This window comes from Numida meleagris, chromosome 5 (assembly GCF_002078875.1).
Source record: "Numida meleagris isolate 19003 breed g44 Domestic line chromosome 5, NumMel1.0, whole genome shotgun sequence".
Classification (NCBI taxonomy): Eukaryota; Metazoa; Chordata; class Aves; order Galliformes; family Numididae; genus Numida; species Numida meleagris.
Window position 1 is genome coordinate 40,084,106 of NC_034413.1, and position 21,985 is coordinate 40,106,090.

The 21,985-nt window shown below is 36.1% G+C and overlaps 1 protein-coding gene across 2 annotated transcripts in view; it reads left to right on the plus strand.

The window, feature by feature from the left end:
* ITGAV (integrin subunit alpha V) overlaps positions 1-21,985 on the plus strand; it is a 51,877-nt gene that overhangs the window by 14,198 nt on the left and 15,694 nt on the right. For both annotated transcript variants that reach the window (XM_021400350.1, XM_021400349.1), the window contains exons 3-21: positions 1,231-1,322; positions 1,839-1,953; positions 3,340-3,401; positions 5,028-5,073; positions 6,607-6,732; positions 8,650-8,694; positions 8,884-8,927; positions 9,014-9,070; positions 9,707-9,759; positions 10,173-10,375; positions 12,775-12,966; positions 13,081-13,126; positions 13,726-13,827; positions 16,092-16,150; positions 17,240-17,394; positions 18,563-18,700; positions 19,351-19,418; positions 20,280-20,427; positions 21,135-21,227. In XM_021400350.1, the coding sequence (XP_021256025.1) occupies positions 1,231-1,322; positions 1,839-1,953; positions 3,340-3,401; positions 5,028-5,073; positions 6,607-6,732; positions 8,650-8,694; positions 8,884-8,927; positions 9,014-9,070; positions 9,707-9,759; positions 10,173-10,375; positions 12,775-12,966; positions 13,081-13,126; positions 13,726-13,827; positions 16,092-16,150; positions 17,240-17,394; positions 18,563-18,700; positions 19,351-19,418; positions 20,280-20,427; positions 21,135-21,227 (1,844 nt within the window). The remainder of the gene's footprint in view (positions 1-1,230; positions 1,323-1,838; positions 1,954-3,339; positions 3,402-5,027; positions 5,074-6,606; positions 6,733-8,649; positions 8,695-8,883; positions 8,928-9,013; positions 9,071-9,706; positions 9,760-10,172; positions 10,376-12,774; positions 12,967-13,080; positions 13,127-13,725; positions 13,828-16,091; positions 16,151-17,239; positions 17,395-18,562; positions 18,701-19,350; positions 19,419-20,279; positions 20,428-21,134; positions 21,228-21,985) is intronic.

Here is a 21,985-nt window from a genome sequence, read left to right on the forward strand (position 1 = left end):
TTTTCCCTTCCTTTTCCCTTCCTTTTCCCTTCCTTTTCCCTTCCTTTTCCCTTCCTTTTCCCTTCCTTTTCCCTTCCTTTTCCCTTCCTTTTCCCTCCATTATTACCTTTGAAATTAGAAAAAAACACAACATAATAGTTCTCTGTGGTGTTATGCACTTGGCCTTGACTTCTGCATAGTTCTCATATTAGAGCAAAATGAAAGTAGTCCAGGTCCTTGCTTGTTTTGGCTGACTGAAGATAAGAGTGGCTTTTCCTGTACTTTTCATGGGATTTTCCTAATGGAAATGACACAGTCTCTCAAGACAAAGCATGGTTTCTGAGGCGTCTGACTTGCAAGGAAGTTGTGATTCAAGTGGTCACAGGTCTCGAGAACTAGAACTGTTGATTCATAACAAGGTTGGGTTTGGGGTTTCCCTCCAGTCTGTGGAAGTGATGTAGGGCTGGTGAACTCTTTGACTCTGGCTTTAGGCACTGCAAACCAGCAATTTAGGCAACATTTAAAAAATAATAATAATTCAGAGTGTTATAGTCATTTTCTCACAAGGCTGGCAAAGTTTCTCCTTTTCCATTGAAAGCACGGAAGAAATATGAAATGTTTTAAAGACTTCTAATATTCAGAACGGCACAAAATGCCGCGCAAGTTGCTTCTACCAAACTTCACCACTGAACAGTGCAAACTGAAATTATTCCTCTGTATGAGCAAACTCATTACCATTTTTATTACTGACTGTCCTCATAACTTGTAAGTAAGAATGCTGATTGCTGTGCTTTGTATGCTGCAGTGACATTCAGAATAGAAATATTAACACTCAATAGAATAGTAGATGAATTTCTGTCCTGACTCCAGCCAATGGCAAAATAACTTCATCAGGGTAATATTTCTTCTAGAAGCATATTCTTAACTTAGCTTTGGCACTGATTCTTGACCAGTGCTGTAATCTGACTTGAAAATCAAATATCTGAAGTATGAGATATTTGCTGTGTTCCTGTCAGAGATGCTGTAAATTTTGTGTGCTCGCAGTGCTAAAAATAGCTGCGTTTTGCCTGGAATGTAAAAATAAATATCAGTAAATCGCTTTTAAAGCTTACTTCACTAAAAGGGTGATGTCCTCCAACGTTACTGTTTTCTGCTTTTCTCTGGATGTGTCAAAACCCATGACTTAACATTTAAAATTTTTACTGTAACAGTTTACCATGAAATTATGCTTCTTTCTCATTTTCTTTGTAGGCAACAGAGATTTTGCTCCTGATGATCCATTGGAATTTAAGTCTCATCAGTGGTTTGGAGCCTCTGTGAGATCCAAAAATGATAAAATTCTGGTAAGTGTTTGTTGCTTTTCAGATGCTTCCGTACTGCTATATTGTAGTAGAAAAGAAATGGAAATATCTGGAGAACTCAGAATTTAAATAATCAACTTGATTTGTCTTTTTCAGAATTAGCTTTTTCAGAATCTTAAACTGGTCATAAACAAAGTTTGTAGCAACTTTATCTGGTTTTGAGAAAAATAGTAGAATTCATTTTCTGATGTTAAAATGTGTTTTAAATTCTTAAAGAACTCCTTACAAATGCTGCTTTAAGGAAATATTATATTATATTTATTTATTTATTTATTTATTTATTTATTTATTTATTTATTGCTGTAAGTCAGATATTTCTAAGAATACAAAAACTTCTGCCCAAATGAAATCTCCAATAACCCACGGTGCATCTGTCAAAACGCCTTTGGTTTCCAGTCTGTAGAAAACTGCAATTCCGTGGTATTAGTCCTCCCAGCCCATACCTCCCAGCATGTTGAAGAGGAGTTTGTTTTCTCAGTGCTGTGCCTTCTTCATTAGGCTTGCGCCCCATTGTATCACTGGAGAACTGAAACAAAACAGGAGCGAGAGCCTGTGGGGACTTGTTACCTGCTTGCTGGATCTAAATCTGTGGAATATGCACCCTGCAGGTCAAGTAAGTGTAGAGCAACTTGTTGCGCTTGTGTTTGGAATTCTTTCTTGTTACATTCTTTGTATTTCTGAAGCAAGAAGTTTTACGGGTATTTCCCCCTTTCATGTATGCCATTATAGCAATTTGAAATAAACTAAGCTAGATCCAGACATCTGGATTCTCCTCCAGCTGATGGTCAGGGTCCAGTTTCTACTGCAGGCCAGAGGAAAATCTTTGAACCAAATATCACTGGAACTTGAAGATGCCAGACTTTTTATTGACCCCTTCAGTAGCAATGGCATGCATATCGAAACTAAGCTCCTTTTTTTCCTCTGTTGAGTTGTAGATGTTCCTCTGTAGCAAGTGCAGTAAGCACAAATTGTAATAATATTTTAGTTGATGCTCTTCACAGCTGTCTGAATAGTGCAACATTAGAACAATATATCTGGCACTTGAAGACCAGCTCTAGACAATTCTGAAGCTTAATTATTTGAGTAGCTTAAAGAAAAAGCTCATTTGCACAAGATTTTGCAGAGGAAGCTTCTGATTTCCATGAATGCATACATACATGATGAGATGGTTTTAATTATATTCATTGTTCAATGCTAAGTGTTACTTTCCAAATGCCTTGCATCCTTTCCATGTAGTTGAGTTGGTATACAGTTCAGAAGTTTATAGCCATTTTGTCTTTTCTTTTTTTTTCCCTAATATGGAAGTCTAAATGTTGAACACTTGCATAAAATTTTGTTGGTTTTTGTAATTTTTTTTCCAAATCATTGGTGAACAGCAAGATTGAAATCCATGTGGTCCAGCAGAAAAAGAGGTTGAATAAGAATGTATGAACATGAGTTAGCCACACTTCTAGATAAGTGTGTCTCTGCATTTCTGTTCTGGAGCTATATAATCATAAGATTAAGCCATAGATGAGTTTCAGCACGTGGGTATTTTTTTTCAGCCAGGTGTGCATTTTTTTCTTTTAAGGCAGTTCTTCAAATATCCTATGGTTATTTACATTTCAGATTTTTTTTCCATAAGAAAAGCAAACCTTATTCCATATTTTCCAGATTCTTGATTTCTTGAATAAATCTAGGAACATTTTGTCCTGATAATTTAAGATCAAATCCAAAAGGAATATGGAGTTGCTGTTTACTTTGACTGTAATAGGCTGGAATGTATATTAAGGTTAGAATATAAGTTAGGCCAGCCCTGAAGGTCTTACAGCATTTAATTGTGAGCTGTTTATAAAGAGAAAATACTAATTTAGGAGAAAGAAGTTTACAAGTTTCAAGGTCAGGAGTGCAAAGTTACCTAGGAATATGCACTGGAAAGAATCCCCAGAACAGCCTGATTTACTACTGATAATATTTTTCTTTTCTTTTTCTTTTTTTTCCTTTTATATCTATTCTTTAGCCACTATTGATGCAGATGGGCAAGGATTTTGTCAAGGTGGATTTAGTATTGACTTTACAAAGGTATGTGATTGTTACTTAATTCCTGTTAGTTAGCAGACGATTCCAATTTAGCAACCACCCTGATACAGACCACATACAAGCACAGACATTATGAAACTATATGTAAACCACCATTCCTGGTGAGGAGAGGGGAGGGGAGAGAAAGAAAACAATAAGCTCCTTGTAAACTAAGAACAATAACTTCAAACCATTCCAGCAGTATAAACATGTTTCTCCCTACCCCTTCACAACAGCACACTTACCTCTTCTAGGAGTCGTGTCAAAAATAAATAATCCAATTTTCCAGCCTCATGCTATAAAGCCCTGCTGCAGCTAGTACTCAGCTAAAACAAACTGTTGTCTTCAGGTTTCTTTAGATGTTTTTTCTGAAAGGACTAGTGCATGGTTAATGTTACCTGTTGAGGAAAAGTTACTTACTGCTGAAGTGAACCGGTAAACAGTGTTCTTGTGAATGGAGCTTTGTTTTTCTCAGTGGCTAGGAGAAGCAGTCTTTCTTTCTTGCTGTCTTTCTTACCTTTTTTTTCTATGGTGTATTATCCTTCCCTTTTATACACCTATATTTTAATTCACAGTAACTTTTAAAATTCACTCATAATAAAACTGCATGAATCTGAGAACTATTTGTTTTTTATCATCATTTTTTTAATCAGTTAAATTGTTTAGCTTTATCTGGGCATGTTAAGACATATTTGTGATGTGGCGATCTTTTTGTTTTTTCAGACCTTATAATTACATCATATCCCTTCATTCTTTGCCTGAGGACTCCCTTGTTTTTCCTCCACATTCTGTGGAAAGAGCAGTATTGGCTTAGAAGTGTTTCAGTTATTTTGCCTGTACCCTTCAGGACTACTGTGCAGACTCTAGCCCTTGTTAAAACAAATGCCTGGCTCCAGTCCAACTCCCTAGCTGAGTTGGCAAGACTGGTATCTCCAAATCTCCCCATCTATTTTTTCTGAGAGGTGAATATGGTTTTTTTTTTTTAGATTAAAATGAGGATAAGTGGCTTAGTTATGCAGCAAAGCCAATGGCCTGATTGAGTAAAGCACTTATGGAGCAAATTCCCTGCACTGGAATAGCTAATGTTGTTCAAGTTGCATAAAATGGTTTGTGGATTGCAGTTCTACCAAGGAATATGGAGTAGGGGAATTACATCATAGCCTTTCTGAATTAAACTTTTCTAACAATAAGTTGTAGAAAGAAGAGGGGCAGAAGATGAGTCTAGTTTTGTGTACCAGCCAAAAACCATACTATTGGTTTGCAGCAATCTTCGTGCTCTCTCCTAAATGTATTTCTGTTGCCTTATCTGGATATAAAGTTCTACTAAAATAAAAGCAATATTATGCTGATAATTTTAGATGGATGATATAGAGAAGCAAGTCACTGAAGTGATATTGTGTTTTATCTTAGTATTCTACAATACGTACATTTTTAATTAGGCCTAATTAATCATTCCTTCAAAAAATGTAATGTGTAGGGGGGTCAGTGAAGCTACAGCAATTTACCTGCATGTGATTACTTGATTCCCATGAATAAATACGTGTTCTCTTGGTCTTTAGAAATGATTAATTTGAAGATTCCCCCCCCTCCTTTTTTTTTCTTTTTTCTTTTTTTTTATTTTTCCCCAAGGGAGACAGAGTCCTGCTTGGAGGACCTGGCAGTTTTTACTGGCAAGGTAAGATACATTGTTTAAGTTACAGAATAGCATGACCTCTTTAATTTTCTCTAGGTATATATCCATGCTCCTTCAACTGCTGTCAAAATCTTTGTCAGTAAGAAAACTAACAGAAACATTCATTTGTCATCATTCAGAATATTTCCAGAGTTATCGAGGCAGCAGATTAAAGAAGAAATAATAACTGAATAGATGTCTTTTGTCTTTTAAATAGCTCTGTGATAATTCTAAACGCATTTTCCTGGAAACATGTAAATTGTGTCTGTACCAGAATGATAAGTTTTCTTGGTGCTATTTTGCTGTTTCTTTCAAAATTTAGAGATTTTGTATTTTCTCACACACATATCAAACATGCATTTTCCATAAGAAATATATTCTACAAACAAAGAACTATCATTATTTTCCCTTGAAGGCAAAGATATATTGCATTTATTTTCATTGATCTGTTTGTGCTGTGGTGCAAGTCGTAACTCTAACTGCGCCGTTCTGTTTCCACAGAACACCTCCTATGTATTTTGTTAATGTGGGCTTAAGTGAGTACCTGTTTGCAGGATTATGCAGTGTTTACCTACAGCCCTCAGCTTAGAAAATGGTTGTTACAAGCAGGACAGAATAGCCAACATCTGTTGCCTTTATTTTAATGTAAATACTAACTCTTATTAAAGATTTTCTGTATAATGCCAGGCTACATGTAGACTCGGCATCATAGTAGGCTTGTTTCTAGTTCTGTGTTTAAACCTCCGAACAAAATGAAATGATTGAAATTCAGCTGCAGACAGAATGCAATATAGATTATGTTCTTATATTCATTTTATTGCTTTCTGGCAACACTGCTAATTTATCTGTTAAAACTACTTATTCTCTCCTGTTACTACCCAAAAAAAATCTCAGCTCTGAAGACAAGATAGCAATAGCATACTACTAAAAGCTATATTTTCACCCCAGTTTTTTATTCCACATTCTGAGGTGCAGGAAGAGTAGTTGTCCCTATACTGCATAGACATGTGGGGAATATGTACACAAAATTGGTGCTCTCCTGAAAAATAATGTCTTGCAATATAATGTAATTTTAAACTCAAAGAAAGGAATGTGATGAAGTCACCATCTAGTGGCTAGTGAAATGAGAACAGGAAGAAGGCAGTAAAGCACAAGCTTGTTAATAGCTTGTTTACTGCCATACTAAGCTCTCATATTATGGAATTTAGACAATATGGGATGACTCAGTTCTGAAATAGCACAAGCATATGCTTACTTTTACCTAACTGAGCAGTCCTATTCAAGTCCTGCCTTACATATAGGAGTGGCTTCTATTTTCAGTGAGAATACTGCATGCGTTTTCCATTAAATATGTGCATAAATCTTTGCTGAAGTAGGATCCAGATTTCCATTTTTATCCTTTCTAGTGCTGCTGCTGTTGGCTGTTTTCTGATTAGTACTGTGGAAGAGTTGTTGCTTCATAAGCAAGCATCCCATAAATCTGTCTTGTTATTGAATATGTGCACATGTGTTTCAAGCCGTTTTCTTTCTCTTTAGGCCAGCTTATTTCTGATCGAGTCACAGAGATTGTGGCTAAATATGACTCCAAAGTCTACAGTACAAAATATGACGACCAGTTAGCAACCAGACCTGCTAGTGCTGCTTTTGATGACAGCTACTTGGGTGCGTAGTTTGAAAGGGAAGTAAACCTTGTTGTACTTAAAATCAAAACAAAACAAAAACCAAAACAAACACAAAACCTCTTACGCTATTCATATTCTTCATGTTCAAGTCTAAGTCAATCTACTATTAACTTAACATTTGGCAGATAAAAAAAGAGCTGAAAATGCCGTAATTCATGTATGAAAGAAGCTTAATTACCTTGCCATAAGCTTGACTCAAAAACCAGCTGATGACAAAATAAACTGGACTATTTCCATACATTTTGGTGCTCTGTAATTTAGACCTAATATAACTGATCAGGTACGATCTTTACCTGATAAATTATTCATATAGCTATTTATTTTAGAAAAGCAATTGTATCTAAATAACATACCAAAACAAAACAAAAATGGGACAGAATCATGTTTGGAAAGAAAGCTAATGAAAACATTGCCTTTGACAAGTAAGGAATTATCATTTAGCTTTACCTTTGTCTAACTGGGCTCAGAAAAATAGTAAGGGTGGATGTGGACATTTCCCAGGAACTGACTGTAAAATCCCCAGATAATTTTAAAATGCTCATCTTCCTTGAATGTAATTTCTTTTGATAAATTTAAGGTACATGGATTAAGATTTTCAAGAATAGGACTAACCATATGGAAAACCACAGAATCCAGGATTCGTGCATTCTTTTGCTCATTAAATTTTAAGCTTGTTCGAGCTTCCAACTAAATGTTGCCTGTGACTGCAGTCCATATGGGTTCAGTGATGAGTAAGCCCCCGTCTTTTTCTGATTCCTTCAAAAAATCTGTATAGATGTGTTTACATTTAGTACATTTGCAGAAAGAAAGTAAAATTTATGTTCTTGTTTCTGCATGCGGAAGTCACTACACTTTTACATTCCAGATAGAAAGTAGAAAGGGTATCTAAATGTAGGAAACTTTATTGTGCTTCTAATTAAAATCTGCATGAATGTATGTAGATTGGTGTGTCATCGCACAATTTCCAATTGCAAATGGCAAGTTGTTCGTGTAATCTCTAGATAACCTGTAACTAAATCTCTTCACTGCAGAGGTGATCAGTATTTTGAAATACACTGTTTTTCAGTGAGTAACATCACTAGTACATTGTCTCTGAATCTGAACTGAACTAGCAACTCAGTAGTGTGGTAGGTGGAGAACAAGGAACATGAAATTCAAAAAGAAGCTTTGTGATAATCAGAATGATATTTAAAGTCTCTCAAGGTTCTTTGCATGAAAAGTAAAATGGCATAGCCATTTGGCTAAAGTCCATTCGGCTAAAGGGCTAAAAGACCCTTGCTCAAAGTTCTGTCCTTTATACTGGTACTATTCTAAACTGCTGTCAGTTTTTCTTCTTATCTACACAAAGTAAAGTTTTATTTGCAGAGTCCAAAATTGATACTATTTTACAAATTAACTTCTGACAAGATTACTAGCAAATATTTGCTGAGTTTCACAGACATAAAGTGGTTTTTTGTAAAATCTTTTGGGATTTCAATTTGAAAAACAACTATGATTATAATGGAATCTAAGATGCTGGGTTTTGTTTGTTTGTTTGTTTGTTTGTTTTTGTTTTTGTTTGTTTTTGAGTTATTGAAAAATCAAACTGAAGCATTTTTGTTTTGGACCATCTCTGAGTCTGTCTGAAACATGCCTCTGATCATAAAAAACCTGGAATACAAAGTTTGTTAAGTCTACCCAGTGAATTTGTCTATTCACTGTACTTACACAGAAGCCGATCAATTACAGTCTGTTCATGTAGCTGTTCATCATCTAATCTACTCAGAGGCAAAAAATTGTTTCATTATATTTTAAGGTGAAGCAAGAGGGTTGTGCACGAAGACTTGCGAAGAGTTTAGAGAAGTGAAAGGCTTGAAAATGTTCCTCAAGTGATTCACTAATTTTGTCTGTTAATCAGGTTATTCTGTGGCTGTTGGAGACTTCAGTGGTGATGGCATAGAAGGTAAGATTCTTGTTTCAGTAAAAAAATCACTGTAATATACTGGGCAGGACTTTCAAATAAATGGTATAGAACAAACAATAAAGTGCAAAGGAAGATGTATAAAGCACTAGGAATGAGCTACCCTGTTCAAGCAAAGATGTTCTGCTTTGGAAACTGAATGTTATATAGGTATCTTGTTTTATATTTCAGACTTTGTATCAGGAGTCCCAAGAGCAGCAAGAACTCTAGGCATGGTAGGAAATTTGAGACACTTAACTTCATAATAAATGAAAAGATTAAAATGGTTGGTTTGCCATAATGTGTGTTTTCTTATGTGCAGGTGTCTATCTACAATGGGAAAAACATGTCTTCCATGTACAACTTCACTGGAGAACAGGTATGTTCCTTTAGTGTGGCAGATGACGGGGAGGCTATTTTTAATGAAAAATGATATGTTGAGAAACTATTTAGGGTACAGGATTATGTAAAATTCTCTACATTATTAGCTTCAGTGCCAAAAGAATCTTTATAATGTCTGTAGGAATCCTAAGTTCTGCACTTTCCTGTTTTATGTTACTACTCTTGTTTTATGGAACAGACTGCCCAGGGAAGTGGTGGAGTCACTGTCTCCAGAGTTTTTCAAGAAAAGTGTAGTTGTGGCACTTAGGGACATGGTTTAGTAGCCACGGAGGTGATGGGCTGATGGTTGGACTAGATGATCTTTGTCTTTTCCAACCTTAATGATTCTGTGATTCTTAGATACTTAACGATACTTAGAAGAACAGTCTTATTTGGATGGAGCAAATGCTGCCTACTTTGATAACTCGGAAGGAGTACTGGATCATGAAAGGCAGGCTGGGGAAGGTAACTGATAGGTTTACCTTCTAACAGAGTACAGAAGACAAAAATGAGAAGTTTTATTGCAGTGTATGCCATCATCTCCCTAATATCATTTCTAAAAAGCTTTGCACAAACTTTCTTGTGCGTTTATATCATTACAACTCAGAAATTTGTTTTGAATTTTGTTTTCCAGATGGCTGCCTATTTCGGCTATTCAGTGGCTGCCACAGATATCAATGGGGACAAGTAAGTGGGCTCCTTCTTTTCCCCCCCTTCCACCCAGTGTGTTTCTGAAAAGACAAAAAAAAGTTCTTTTTAAAAAACCGAACACCTATAATACGCATTTTTGTCTTGTTTAATTTGTTTAACATGTATCTGTACAATAGACTTTTTCACTAGGCTTCAACATTTTATCAAGTGTAGATTTGCTTTTATATTCTCATAAAAATATGTTGCGTATTCACATGCTTTAAATGCATTAAATTGTAATATTTGTGCTTTCTTTGCCAGATATTTGCCTTCTGTTGCAATTCAAAGATAGGAAACTTTCATGTTAACATTGGCTTGAGTGCTGAATTATTCCTACTAATGGTTACTTGAGAGAATGAAACTGGATTTTCATGCTGTTATTAAAAGAACCTTATCCTTCTTTGATCCAGTTACACAGATTTGTTTATTGGAGCCCCTCTTTTTATGGATCGAGGTTCTGATGGGAAACTTCAAGAGGTTGGCCAAGTTTCCATTTGTCTTCAAAGAGCCTCTGGAGGGTTTCAGATTGCAAAGCTGAATGGTTTTGAGATATTTGCAAGATTTGGCAGCGCTATTGCACCTCTGGGTGATCTAGACCAGGATGGCTTTAACGGTAGGACATCATTTTTTGACCAGAATTTTCAGTTTATAGATTAAATCTAGACAACACGAAGTTTGGATTCTGCAAACAAACATTAAGTATTCTAACCATGTATGAATGTTGGACACTAAGGTCTAGACTCCTTTCGATGCTTGTATGCTACTCCCAAGAATGCTAACAGGAGTTACATGTATGCATCGAGCAGAGACTATACCATTTAAACTACAGCATGGATTATTTTAGTTGTTACACTGGCAGTGTATTTCTTTCTAGGTGATAACTACAGTAGACATTTTGATTAAATATCTTACTCTCCACTGTGATTTGTTAGGACATCCTCAATATAATTTACTCATTTCCATTGTTTTAAGCCAAACTTCCTCTCCAGAAACACAAAGATGACTGGGGAATTTGTTTCCAAGAGTTGGTTAAAAATATTTTAATAGAAAGATTTTCCTGAGAAACATCTAGATTTAAATACATATATATTATTCTGAAATTGAAAAGTTGTTGAAAATGTTTTGTAACAGCTACAGCCAATTGCACCAAGAGCTGGGTTTACTGAGTAAGTATTTGGATGGAAACTCTGATGCAAATAAAAGTGTGGAATCCCAAGCCCTTGGCCAGTGCTTCTTGAAACATTCACTTGGGAACGGACAACAAACAAACAGCCAATAATAATATAATTTTGGGTCAGACTTTCAGGAGTCCTAGGGAGAAGACATTTGAGTTTCACAAATAAATGTTCATGTTTTAGCATTTTATGTTCTGATTGCAAGTATTTTCTCAAAGACCAAAAATTACACTGGGCTAGTATTTTTAATTCCCTGGTAGCTCCACTTTTGTTTATTTATTTATTTTTAATGAAATCACTGGCATTTCATCTTAATCTTCACTTTTCTTTTGTTATCTTGGAAATATCTCATTTTATCTGTAAAATATACTTTGAAACCTTGCCAGAAATGCAGATGAGTGAGATATATAAAGCTATATAATCTATTCCAGAGATTTACCTTATTAAATGGTATTAAGTGGATAAGTAACTTAGCCATTAATGGATAAAATTTGATTTTAGGCCAACTATGAGTATGTTAACTTCAGAAACTCTTTTTGCAATGTGCCAGTTAGGTACCACATGTATGGTAGCTCAAAATTCTTTTTGTGCCATTTAATATGATGAAGTTAATATTTAGATTTTTTTAGTTGCTGGTAGTATATAGAATTAGTGTGAAGATGTAACATCACTGCACCTATTCATGGAAGACACTGGAAAGGTTACAGATGAGAGCCAAAAACCTGTTCTCTCGATTAGATGATCCAGACAATGTTTTCGTTCCATCGTATTTCAATCTGAAATACGCATAGGTGAGAAAATCATAGCAAAATCTTCCTTGCTGTAAGTGTAATTATTTTGCCATTATTAGATCTGCTTTATTTATTTATTTATTTTGCCATTATTAGACCTACTTTGTTTATTTATTTACTGTTCTGAATCATTTTGGGAGTGCTAATTAAATTGCTTTTCATCACAGTATGGTTCAAGATTGAAATTTCTATTGTTTGTGTAAAGTTTGTAAAGATGAGTTAAAATGAGAAATTGTATATTTTTGAGTGTTTGTTCTCTTATGAAACGTTTTCAAAATTAAGAGAAGAATGAGAATCATGTAATTAATCTCTCTGTATCTTGTTAAGTATTTAAACACTCGCATGTTAAGCAACTCTTTGAACCTACTGGGGAAACACTGAATTTAGATTGTCAATACACTTCTAGAGCTGCTTTTAGAGGTATTATTTCCTGTAGAGTCCGATTAGCATTTTATTTATTACTGTTTGTTGTTCACTGTTAAGTGCTCACAAACTTACTAAACTAAAGAGAGAATATAATTGCTGTAACTGAATATTCTCCATAAAATAAATTGCCAAGCCCTGATTCAGAGTAGACTGAAATTCAATATTTAACATTTGTTTAGGCTGATTTCAGAATCTTCCACAACTGTTAAACTGTCACACCCTTTGGAGGAACATGAGCATGTTAATGAAATGGAGAAATAGTTCCACTTAAGTTTTTGATTTGTCTCTAGCAGTGACTAATTCTGGGAGTTAAATGAACTCAAAACCATCCCAGATCCATATGATCCATCTGTGAGTTAGTGAAGTGCATAAGTATTTGCAGAATGGTTCCTTTTACCCTCCACACCCAAATACAAGTTCATGATATGTTCTTGCTAAGTTTCTAGGATATGCAAGCATACAATAATAATAACAATAAAGTATGAATTTTTTGAAGGCTTGTTAGATTTTGTTCCTGTAGATCAAAATTACAACATCAGAAATTATAGATCAACATCAGAACAAATACGTTTCCTTGCTCTGTGTTTAAAGATGATGAAGACTGTTCTTTTGGTTTACAGATATTGCAGTAGCTGCACCGTACGGTGGAGAGGACAAGAGAGGACTTGTCTATATCTACAATGGAAGAGCAACTGGTTTGAATGCAGTCCCATCTCAAATTCTTGAAGGGCAGTGGGCTGCTCGTACTATGCCACCCAGCTTTGGGTACTCGCTGAAAGGAGCCACAGATGTGGACAAAAATGGATATCCAGGTCCTTGGCTCTATATGTCACTTCAGATTAATAGCAGCCCTATCTCTGACTAAGAGTCTATTTTTAAAAAAGTTTTTAATGTGTATTATTTCCCCTTCTCTCCTTTTTTCGTAGACTTGATTGTTGGAGCCTTCGGTGTTGACACAGCTGTTTTGTATAGGTATGTATTACTCTATGCTTTTACAAAAGTAAATGAAGAAGGAAAGCTCACTGGCAATTGTTAGTTACAAAACAAAGCAAGGTTAGGGAAGTCTGAAATTCTGCCATTTAGTCTTCCAGACTACTGGAAATAAGAGAGGAGGAAAAGATTATACTGCTGTTTTTACTGGAGAAATTTGCAGTCTGCAGTTTATTATTTATCCTTCTCAATGTATCTGTTGTTAAGAGAAAATCTAAATAAATTGTCTTTAATGCTTTCTGGCTGACAGTTTTCTAGATTCTGATACACAGGTTGCTGCTAGGTATTATACTGTGCAGTCCTGATATCCTCATCAAGGCTTGCTTATTTGGGGAAAATACCGTATTTGTCAGTGTTGGAAATAGGAAGGACTTTTCCTTAACACAGTTGTCCATGCCACAACTCTGATGGTAGTAAAAGAGTACAGAACAGCTTTCTCATTTTCCTTAATAAATTCCAAGATTATTTGTTATTCTTGTAGTTCCACTACTTATTTTCTAAGTGTGTATTTTACAGTTTAACGGGAAGGGCATTATCTACCATGGTGCTGAATGCTTTTCAAAAGGATATCTTCTTTGTAGGGCCAGACCAGTTATTAGAGTGAATGCTGCCCTGGAAGTTAATCCAACTATTCTAAACCCAGAAAACAAAGCCTGTTCACTGTCAGATGTAAAAGTTTCATGGTAAGTAGGAAATTTCTATTTTCCTTTGAAGAGAAGGAACTTTCCAACTTTTATTTTCATAAACCTCAAGTTTTGAAAGGATTCATGAAGTCTAATCAGGCAGTTAAAAAAAAAAAAAGGGAATCATAGATTTTTCTGAAAGAGCAGACAATACAAAAGAAGAACTCTCTGACAACAGTGGAGACACGTCGTCTTCAACAGATTCTACACTGGCAGCTAATATAAATCCTTCCTGCGGAGATTGTGAATTGTCTGTGTTGAGTAGAGTAAGATATTTCCAACCTGGTAATGGATTACAGGGCTTATGGAAGACACTTGGGAAATGGTCTTCTGTGTAGTCTGGTTTTGGTTCAGTTGTTGTATCTTTTTCCTATACTATTATCCGAATCAACTTTTTCTTTCTAGAGCTAACTTCCTTTTAAACTCAGTATGTCAGTTCCCTTAAGATTTAGAGATAAATAACCACCTTGTTTTTCAGTAGTAAACACAATGCTTCACAGCTAACAATTCCTACATGAAGCAAAACTAATAGAATCATAGGGGTTGGAAGAGACCTCTGGAGATCATCAAATCCAACCCCTCTGCTAAAGCAGGTTCCTTATAGTAGGTTGCATGGGAAAGCATCCAGGCAGGTTTTGAGTATCTCCAGAGAAGGAGACTGCTGCGTTTCTGGGAAACCTGTTCCAGGACTATGTCACCCCCCAAATAAAGTAGTTCTTCCTCATGTTCATATGGAACTTCTTGTGTTTCAGCTAGTGCCCATTGCCAGTTGTCCTGTCACCGGGCGCCACCAAAAAGAGCCTGGGCCCATCCACTTTACACTCACCCTGTAGATGTTTGTAAGCACTGATGAGATCCCCTCTCAGCCTTCTCTTCTCCAGGCTGAACAGCCTCAGGTCTCTCAGTTTTTCATAGAATCATAGAATCATAGAATGGCCTGGGTTGAAAAGGACCTCAAAGATCATCTAGTTTCAATCCCCCTGCTGAGTGCAGGGTTGCCAACCATGAGACCAGGCTGCCCAGAGCCACGTCCAGCCTGGCCTTGAATACCTCCAGGGACGGGGCATCCACAACCTCCTTGGGCAACCTGTTCCAGTGTGCCACCATCCTCTGAGTTAAAAACTTCATCCTAATATCTAACCTAAATCTCCCCTGGCTCAGTTTAAAACCATTCCCCCTTGTCCTATCGCTATCCACCCTCATGAACAATCATTCCCCCTCCTGTTTATATGCTCCCTTCAAGCACTGGAAGACCACAATGAGGCCTCCCCAGAGCCTTCTCTTCTCCAAACTAAAAAAGCCCGGTTCCCTCAACCTTTCTTCATAGGAGAGGTGCTCCAGCCCTCTGATCATCTTGGTGGCCCTCTTCTGAACTCATTCCAAGAGCTCCACATCTTTCTTGTGCTGGGGGCCTCAGGCCTGAACACGGTACTCCAGATGGGGCCTCACAAGAGCCGAGTAGAGGGGGAAAATCACCTCCCTCTCCTTGCTGGCCACTCCTCTTTTAATGCAGCCCAGAACATAGTTGGCCTTCTGGGCTGCCAGCGCACACTGCTGGTTCATGTCCAGCTTCTCATCCCCCAGGACCCCCAAGTCCCTCTCCGCAGGGCTGCTCTCGGGGAGTTCTTCCTCCAGTTTGTATAAATACCTGGGATTGCCCCAGCCCAAGTGCAGCACCTTGCATTTGGCCTTGTTGAACCTCATTAGGTTCTCATGGGCCCACTTGTCCAGCCTGTCCAGGTCCCTCTGGATGGCTTACCTTCCCTCCAATGTATCGACTGCACCGCTTAGCTTGGTGTCATCTGCAAACTTGCTGAGTGTGCACTCGATTCCATCATCTATGTCACTGATAAAGATGTTGATAAAGATGTTGCACAGGAGATGCTCCAGGCCCTTCATCATCTTCATGGCCTTCTGCTGGACTTTCTCTAGAAGATCCCTGTCTTTCTTGAACTGAAGAGCCCAGAACCGGACACAGTGTTCCAGATGTGGCATCAACAGGGCAGAGTAAAGGGGGAGGATCACCTCCTTTGACTTGCTGGCAGTGCTCCTTTCGATGCACCCCAAAGCTTTGCATTGCTTTCTTTGCTGTCTATTTATTAATAGATTCTAATTTCTTTTCCACCAATAGAAAACAGGGTTGAGATTGAGCTAGAGTCTCACATCAGAAGACCTTTGAACTAAGAAAAACAGTAAAGAGTTTTAGAATAAAACTAGGGGAAAAAAAGCGTGTGAAATTAATCCTTTCTTTTCTTTCAAAACAGCTTCAAAGTAAAGTTCTGCTTAAAAGCAGATGGCAAAGGAAAGCTCCCTAATTCGCTCAGTAAGTTCTATTACATTTTTTATACTGTCTTTTTTTATCCTGTTTGCAGACATGAATACTGGTCATAATTCTTTGTCATTACTGAAACAAATTATAACCATTTACAACACAACTCTGCCAGTTCAGAAACTATACAGATCTACAGGATCTTCTTCAGTAGGGTTTGGTGTTGTTTTTTTTTTCTTTTTTTTTTTTTTTTATCTTGTGTTACTTGAAATTAGTGTGGTTTTTAGAGTAATTGGGATTTGAAGCATATGTGTAACCATTTTGTGGAATTAGTCTTGAGAAATACTTTGTATTTTACAGAACTTATATTAAATCTTATTTAGAGGAGAGTTTTAAACAAGGATATTCAAGCACATGCATAGCTAGGCCTTAAGAATATAGACAAGACACAAAGTACTTCTCATATTTTCGCTGAAATTCTCAGCTTCTGATTGATATAACTGATTCTCGGATTGGATTTTCTAGATCAGAATCAAAAAAAGACTGCTTCAAACAGGTTTTTAAGTTTTCTTTGAGATTGCACAGTATGGCAGATAGCATGCTATAGTCAAGTTGTGACTAATAATTACAAATGTTTTTCCTTATTTTCTGTATGACATGCATAAAGAGGAGGTATGGTTTGGGAAGATTCATAAAAATTGCTGTTAACATATTTCATATTTCATCATCTGTATTGAATATATGAAGTAGCTAATTTAGCAATATAGTTCAGTTATATAAATATTATGTACGAGATTGCTTTACTATTTACTGAGGGAGAAAAGCTTTTTTCTTGCAGTTCCAACGCAATTATGAATTTATCATTGCTCAAACAGTTTCTGTTTTGAAAGAATGGGCAGAGCCTGATTTAGGATAATCATAGCACTTCTTAGTTATTGTACTGAGAATTGATACACCAGCAGATTTTATATTCAAATAACTGGAAGTTTTACAAGTTCCAAGTATCAAGTATTTATTATTGTATTTATAATATTATATATAATTTAAAAGGTGAAATCAGCTTTTAAACTCACTTCTGATGCAAATCTGTTTTGCATTTAATTGGACAAAATGTCCCTAATCTAAATGTTTTGTATTGGACAGATTTCCAAGTGGAGCTGCTGTTGGATAAACTGAAGCAAAAAGGAGCTATAAGGAGAGCTCTCTTTCTCCACAGCAAACAGCCAAGCCACTCCAAGAACATGACTATTACAAAGGGAGGCAAAATGAATTGTGAAGAACTTGATGCTTTTCTGAGGGTGAGCATCCATTTACGTTTTAGGGAAATCATTATGGTGTGTTGTTTCTTAAAAAATTCCTTGCTTCTTTAAAAAAAAAAAAAAAGAAAAAAAAAGCTAGAGAAACTTCATGAAACTTCATGGACAAACCTAGAACTATTAAACTGGTCTACCTTTCCTGGGTTAATGTATCTTCCAAAGGATGAATGAGGTCCTCCTCATTCTGTTCATTCTATTTTGTTTAAGATCCTGGTCACTAAACGAACTGGAAATTCAGTTCTGAACCCTTTAATGCACTACTTGGACAAGTCATCTAGACATAAAATTAGTTATAATATACAAGAAACTTGAAAGTCAATAAGAAGAGGTTGTGCTTCTACCTTGGAAGTCAGAGAAATAAAGAAAAATACACATTTTCAAGCAAAAAGCAAAAATCAGCAAATAAGAGGAGACAGAAATGGCTGAAATACTCCATTTGCTTTTTATTAGTCTTTTTGCTTCAATCTCTACAAATGCGGACAGGTGTAAAAACAAATATAATGTGTGACCCAGGAGAAGAAACTCTGGCTGGAAAAACATTCTCATACAGAAGGTAACAATTATGATCTATATGAAATGACCTCAAAAATAGTTGAAAACTATCAGGAAAAGAGTAATTTATAGGATTAATAGGTTTTTGTCCATAGAATATGTCTTCTGAAGTAAGGTCCTGTAATGAACCCAATAATGATTTGAATTGAATAGCATGAAAGCCAATGAATCCATTGCAAAGGAATACTTTTAGGAAGCCTGAAGATGAACATCTATGAGGGATTTTAGAAGCATACACAATTCTTTGTTACAGGAAGGAATTGAACTGTTCAGACTCAAAGGCTCCTTGCTGCTAGAGTTCTGCGACTTAGTCCTTCTGTATTCTCTTGTTTTACATTTGTAAGTCGTACATGCTAAAATTAAAATGGTCCATACTGAAAGTTTACAATGCAGGTTGTTTGAGAAGAGGTTTTTTAGTTTGAAAAGAGCTCAGGTATTTTAATGTTGTTTTGGCCTCCCAGTTCCTTCTACAAGTTGATCAATAAATACTGATCAAAATGCTGCTTAGTGTTGTTGTTGGGATGGCTGTTAACTGGAGAAACTTTGGTTTTGTTTTATTTATGTGTTTTAATTGTAATTCAATTTTTTGTTTCCTTAGGATGAATCTGAATTTAGAGACAAATTAACTCCCATTACAATTTTTATGGAATATCGTCTTGATTACAAAACAGCTGCAGATGCAACAGGATTGCATCCTATCCTCAACCAATTCACTCCTGCTAACATGAGCAGACAGGTATATTTCTTACAAAATCTGTGATGACAGAACATAGAACATGTTTTCAGCTTTCACCACATATATTCATCTTAGCACTTCTCAAAAACTAGGATACAAAAATATGTATCTAGGCTGTAGACTTTGAGTTTCGGAACTTTAGATTGGACCTGTATGGTTTTTCCTTCTTATGTGTCTTTTTTCCCCTCTCTCTGTGACATATTTCTTTTTTCAAAAAACATTTTGTTCCTTACCATTGAACTTCTTTTTGGACACTTTTTTTTACAGTGTAACATTTTTCTGGAGAAAAGAAGATAACAGTAGTACTTAGGATGTTACCCTTGAAGGATTGGAGTGTTTCTTCCATTCCTCATGCTGTGCTGCTTTTATGTATTTTATCCATTTATCTCTGCAGATTTCATAACAATTTCTCTGCTTCTGCCCTTTTGTATACAATTTCTACTCTTGTTTGTAAAGAGAAAAGTTTTTACTTGTTTGCAAAAACTCAAGATGAGTAGATTCAAAGTAAGGAAAGAGGATGAAGACATGTAGGCATTAATCCTGGAACTGAAAAGTGTGGCAGGTTCTTTGATTCAGTGGTGAAACAGTATTATTGGAAATGTATGTTATGCAGAAATTATTAAATCAATATGGTTTTGATTTTTGCATAGGCACACATTCTGCTGGATTGTGGTGAGGATAATATCTGCAAACCAAAGCTGGAGGTTTCAGTAAGAAGGTAATTATATGACAAAAAATGCCATATGAAGAGGTAACATCCCTACTTGAATTCTAAACTGGAATTCTGGACTTCAAGAGCTTGTAATACTTTTGTTAAAATAATCTATTGAAATAAGTCGGACTTCTTTGTTGTTGGGAAAACCTTTTTCCTGCTTTGTAACCAAATGTCACTAGCATGTAGTACACGGAGAGCAATGCACCCTCTCCAGTACCACTGAACACAGCATTTTATTTCTGTGTTTGCCAATCTGGATACGGTTATAGCGTTAGTTGCAGTTACACCAGTGTTCCATTATTTAATACTAGACAGAAGCATGAAAATGTGAACATGCATGTTTTTCTTCAGCATGGGTGGATAAGGCTTTTTTTTTTTTTTTAAAAAAAAAAGATATTCTATTTGTATTTGGAACAGACATATTAGAGAGGTGTTGGCTGTATTCTATAGTTGAACCTTCCTTCCATCAACTTTTGTTATAAATGTGTGCTTGTACTTCCATAAAGTAGGCATGTAACTCAAAATGTGCACAGGGATTTAGTTGTTAACAGTTGTTTACACTGCTAAAAAAAAAGTGTTGGGTTATGTAATTTATTTTATTGCAGATTTTTTTTAAAAAAAGATTCTCATGAAACAGTATGTATGTAATATCTGCTCCATTTTTGTCAATGATTGTAGTCACTTTTTAGTTTTAAATATAGTACAGTGCTCTCTTGATATTCCGGAAGCATAGATACTGCCTCTTGTTTTCTCTAATTTTTTTGTGCAATTTCAGAGTTTCTCATTTCTGTAAGTTCAATCAGTTAAAAGTATTATTCTTAGAAACCTGACTCCAGAGTTCATTTTACCCTTGTTTTACTTCAGTGATCAGAAGAAGATCTATATTGGTGACGACAATCCCTTAACGCTGACTGTCGGTGCTGAGAATCAAGGGGAAGGAGCCTATGAAGCAGAACTCTTTGTCATTGTTCCGCCTCAAGCAGATTTCATTGGTGTTGTTCGGAACAATGAGGTAAAATTGCAAATATTGTTCTTCTTTGAGTAGTTGTTGCTACTGAAGCCTGCAGGAGAAAGTCCATCAGTGATATTGTTTAAGATAAAATCTTAAAGCAAAGCTCCAAAGAAATGCTATAAGATTCTTCCAAGCCCCGTGGTTACATCATGCCTTGGCAAATGTTTCTAGTTTGAGTCTGCTGGTAGCAATGAAAGAAAATCTGTGTGATGGGGTCTTGACACACAGATTGTATCTGCTATCAGTCTTTATATAAATGGTAGCCATTCAGATTTAAATATATCCAAAATCTGATAGCTCCTCTAACACCTCTTGTTCAGTGAGTGAGTTTGTGTTATTTTGCCTTCCAATCTGTATTTTCTGCAGAGAGTTTTAACACTTGCCCAATTGCCAAAATTTATTCACATAGGTTTTAAAGACTTTAGTGAAAAAATGCTTTAGATCACTGAAATCATGAGTGCTATCCAATATAAGAGTACTGAATTTCTCCTTCGATAACCTTGGAAAGAGTGTCTGTCTCACTTCAGTAACATTCATCTCCTTGCAGACTTGAATATTCAGATTTCTTGAATTTATAGCGCTTGATTATGTTATGACTGAGAAATCATATTAAAATTAATGCAGCACATCTAGCACTCTTCTCTGGCCTTTGAAACAGATGTCAAGGTAAAGAATGATGTTCCTTAATTTTTTCTATTTTATTGCAGGCTTTAGCAAGACTGTCATGTGCATTTAAAACTGAGAATCAAACACGCATGGTGGTTTGTGACCTGGGAAATCCCATGAAAGCGGGAACTAAGGTAAAGTTTGGTCCAACAGGTGTTTGGTAGTTCTGACAGGAGGGCAGCTGGTGCTTTTGTTAGTCACAGGTAGTGCTTGGGAAGGATGTTTACTGATAGGAGGTTAAGATTAAATCTAGCTGACATCTAGCTATCCTCATGTTCGGTTAGTTCAATGGAAATTGGTTTCAATTTCTCAAGTAAATTGAAGTCTGAAAGGGTTGTTTGTGAATTTTAGGATGCAACTCAAAATGTGTAGTTCAATGAACAGAGGAATGAATGCATTTTGATCCCTCATGAGTTTTGTGTCTTTAGATTTATCTAATACTGATTTTTTGGCATATAATAAATAGCTAGCTCATAATACAACTTTCTCTTAATGGAAAACAAATAGTACTTCTGTCTAGTTTTGTGAAGTCCAAGACCATATTTTTTCTAGCTGAGAACACTGCACCCCACTCAAATGTAGGCAAAATTACAAGAATTCAAAAACTAGTAGTGGTACCTGGCAGATATTAAGATACTATGACTCAAAAGGTCTAGTTTTCTGAGGAAATAAAGTGAAAATCAGTGATAATTATAAACACTTTGACAGTGTTTTTCTTCAAATAGACATCTTGTACAGATGAATAAATGCTATTTCTGAAGTATTTCAAAGTATACCAACCTCAACTGCACAGGTATTGAAGCAACTGTTATGCATTGACCTTGTGAACTGTGAATTTTGCACTGTTAAACTGTGCTCTGTTCTTTAGACCACTGCAATTTTTGCAACACAT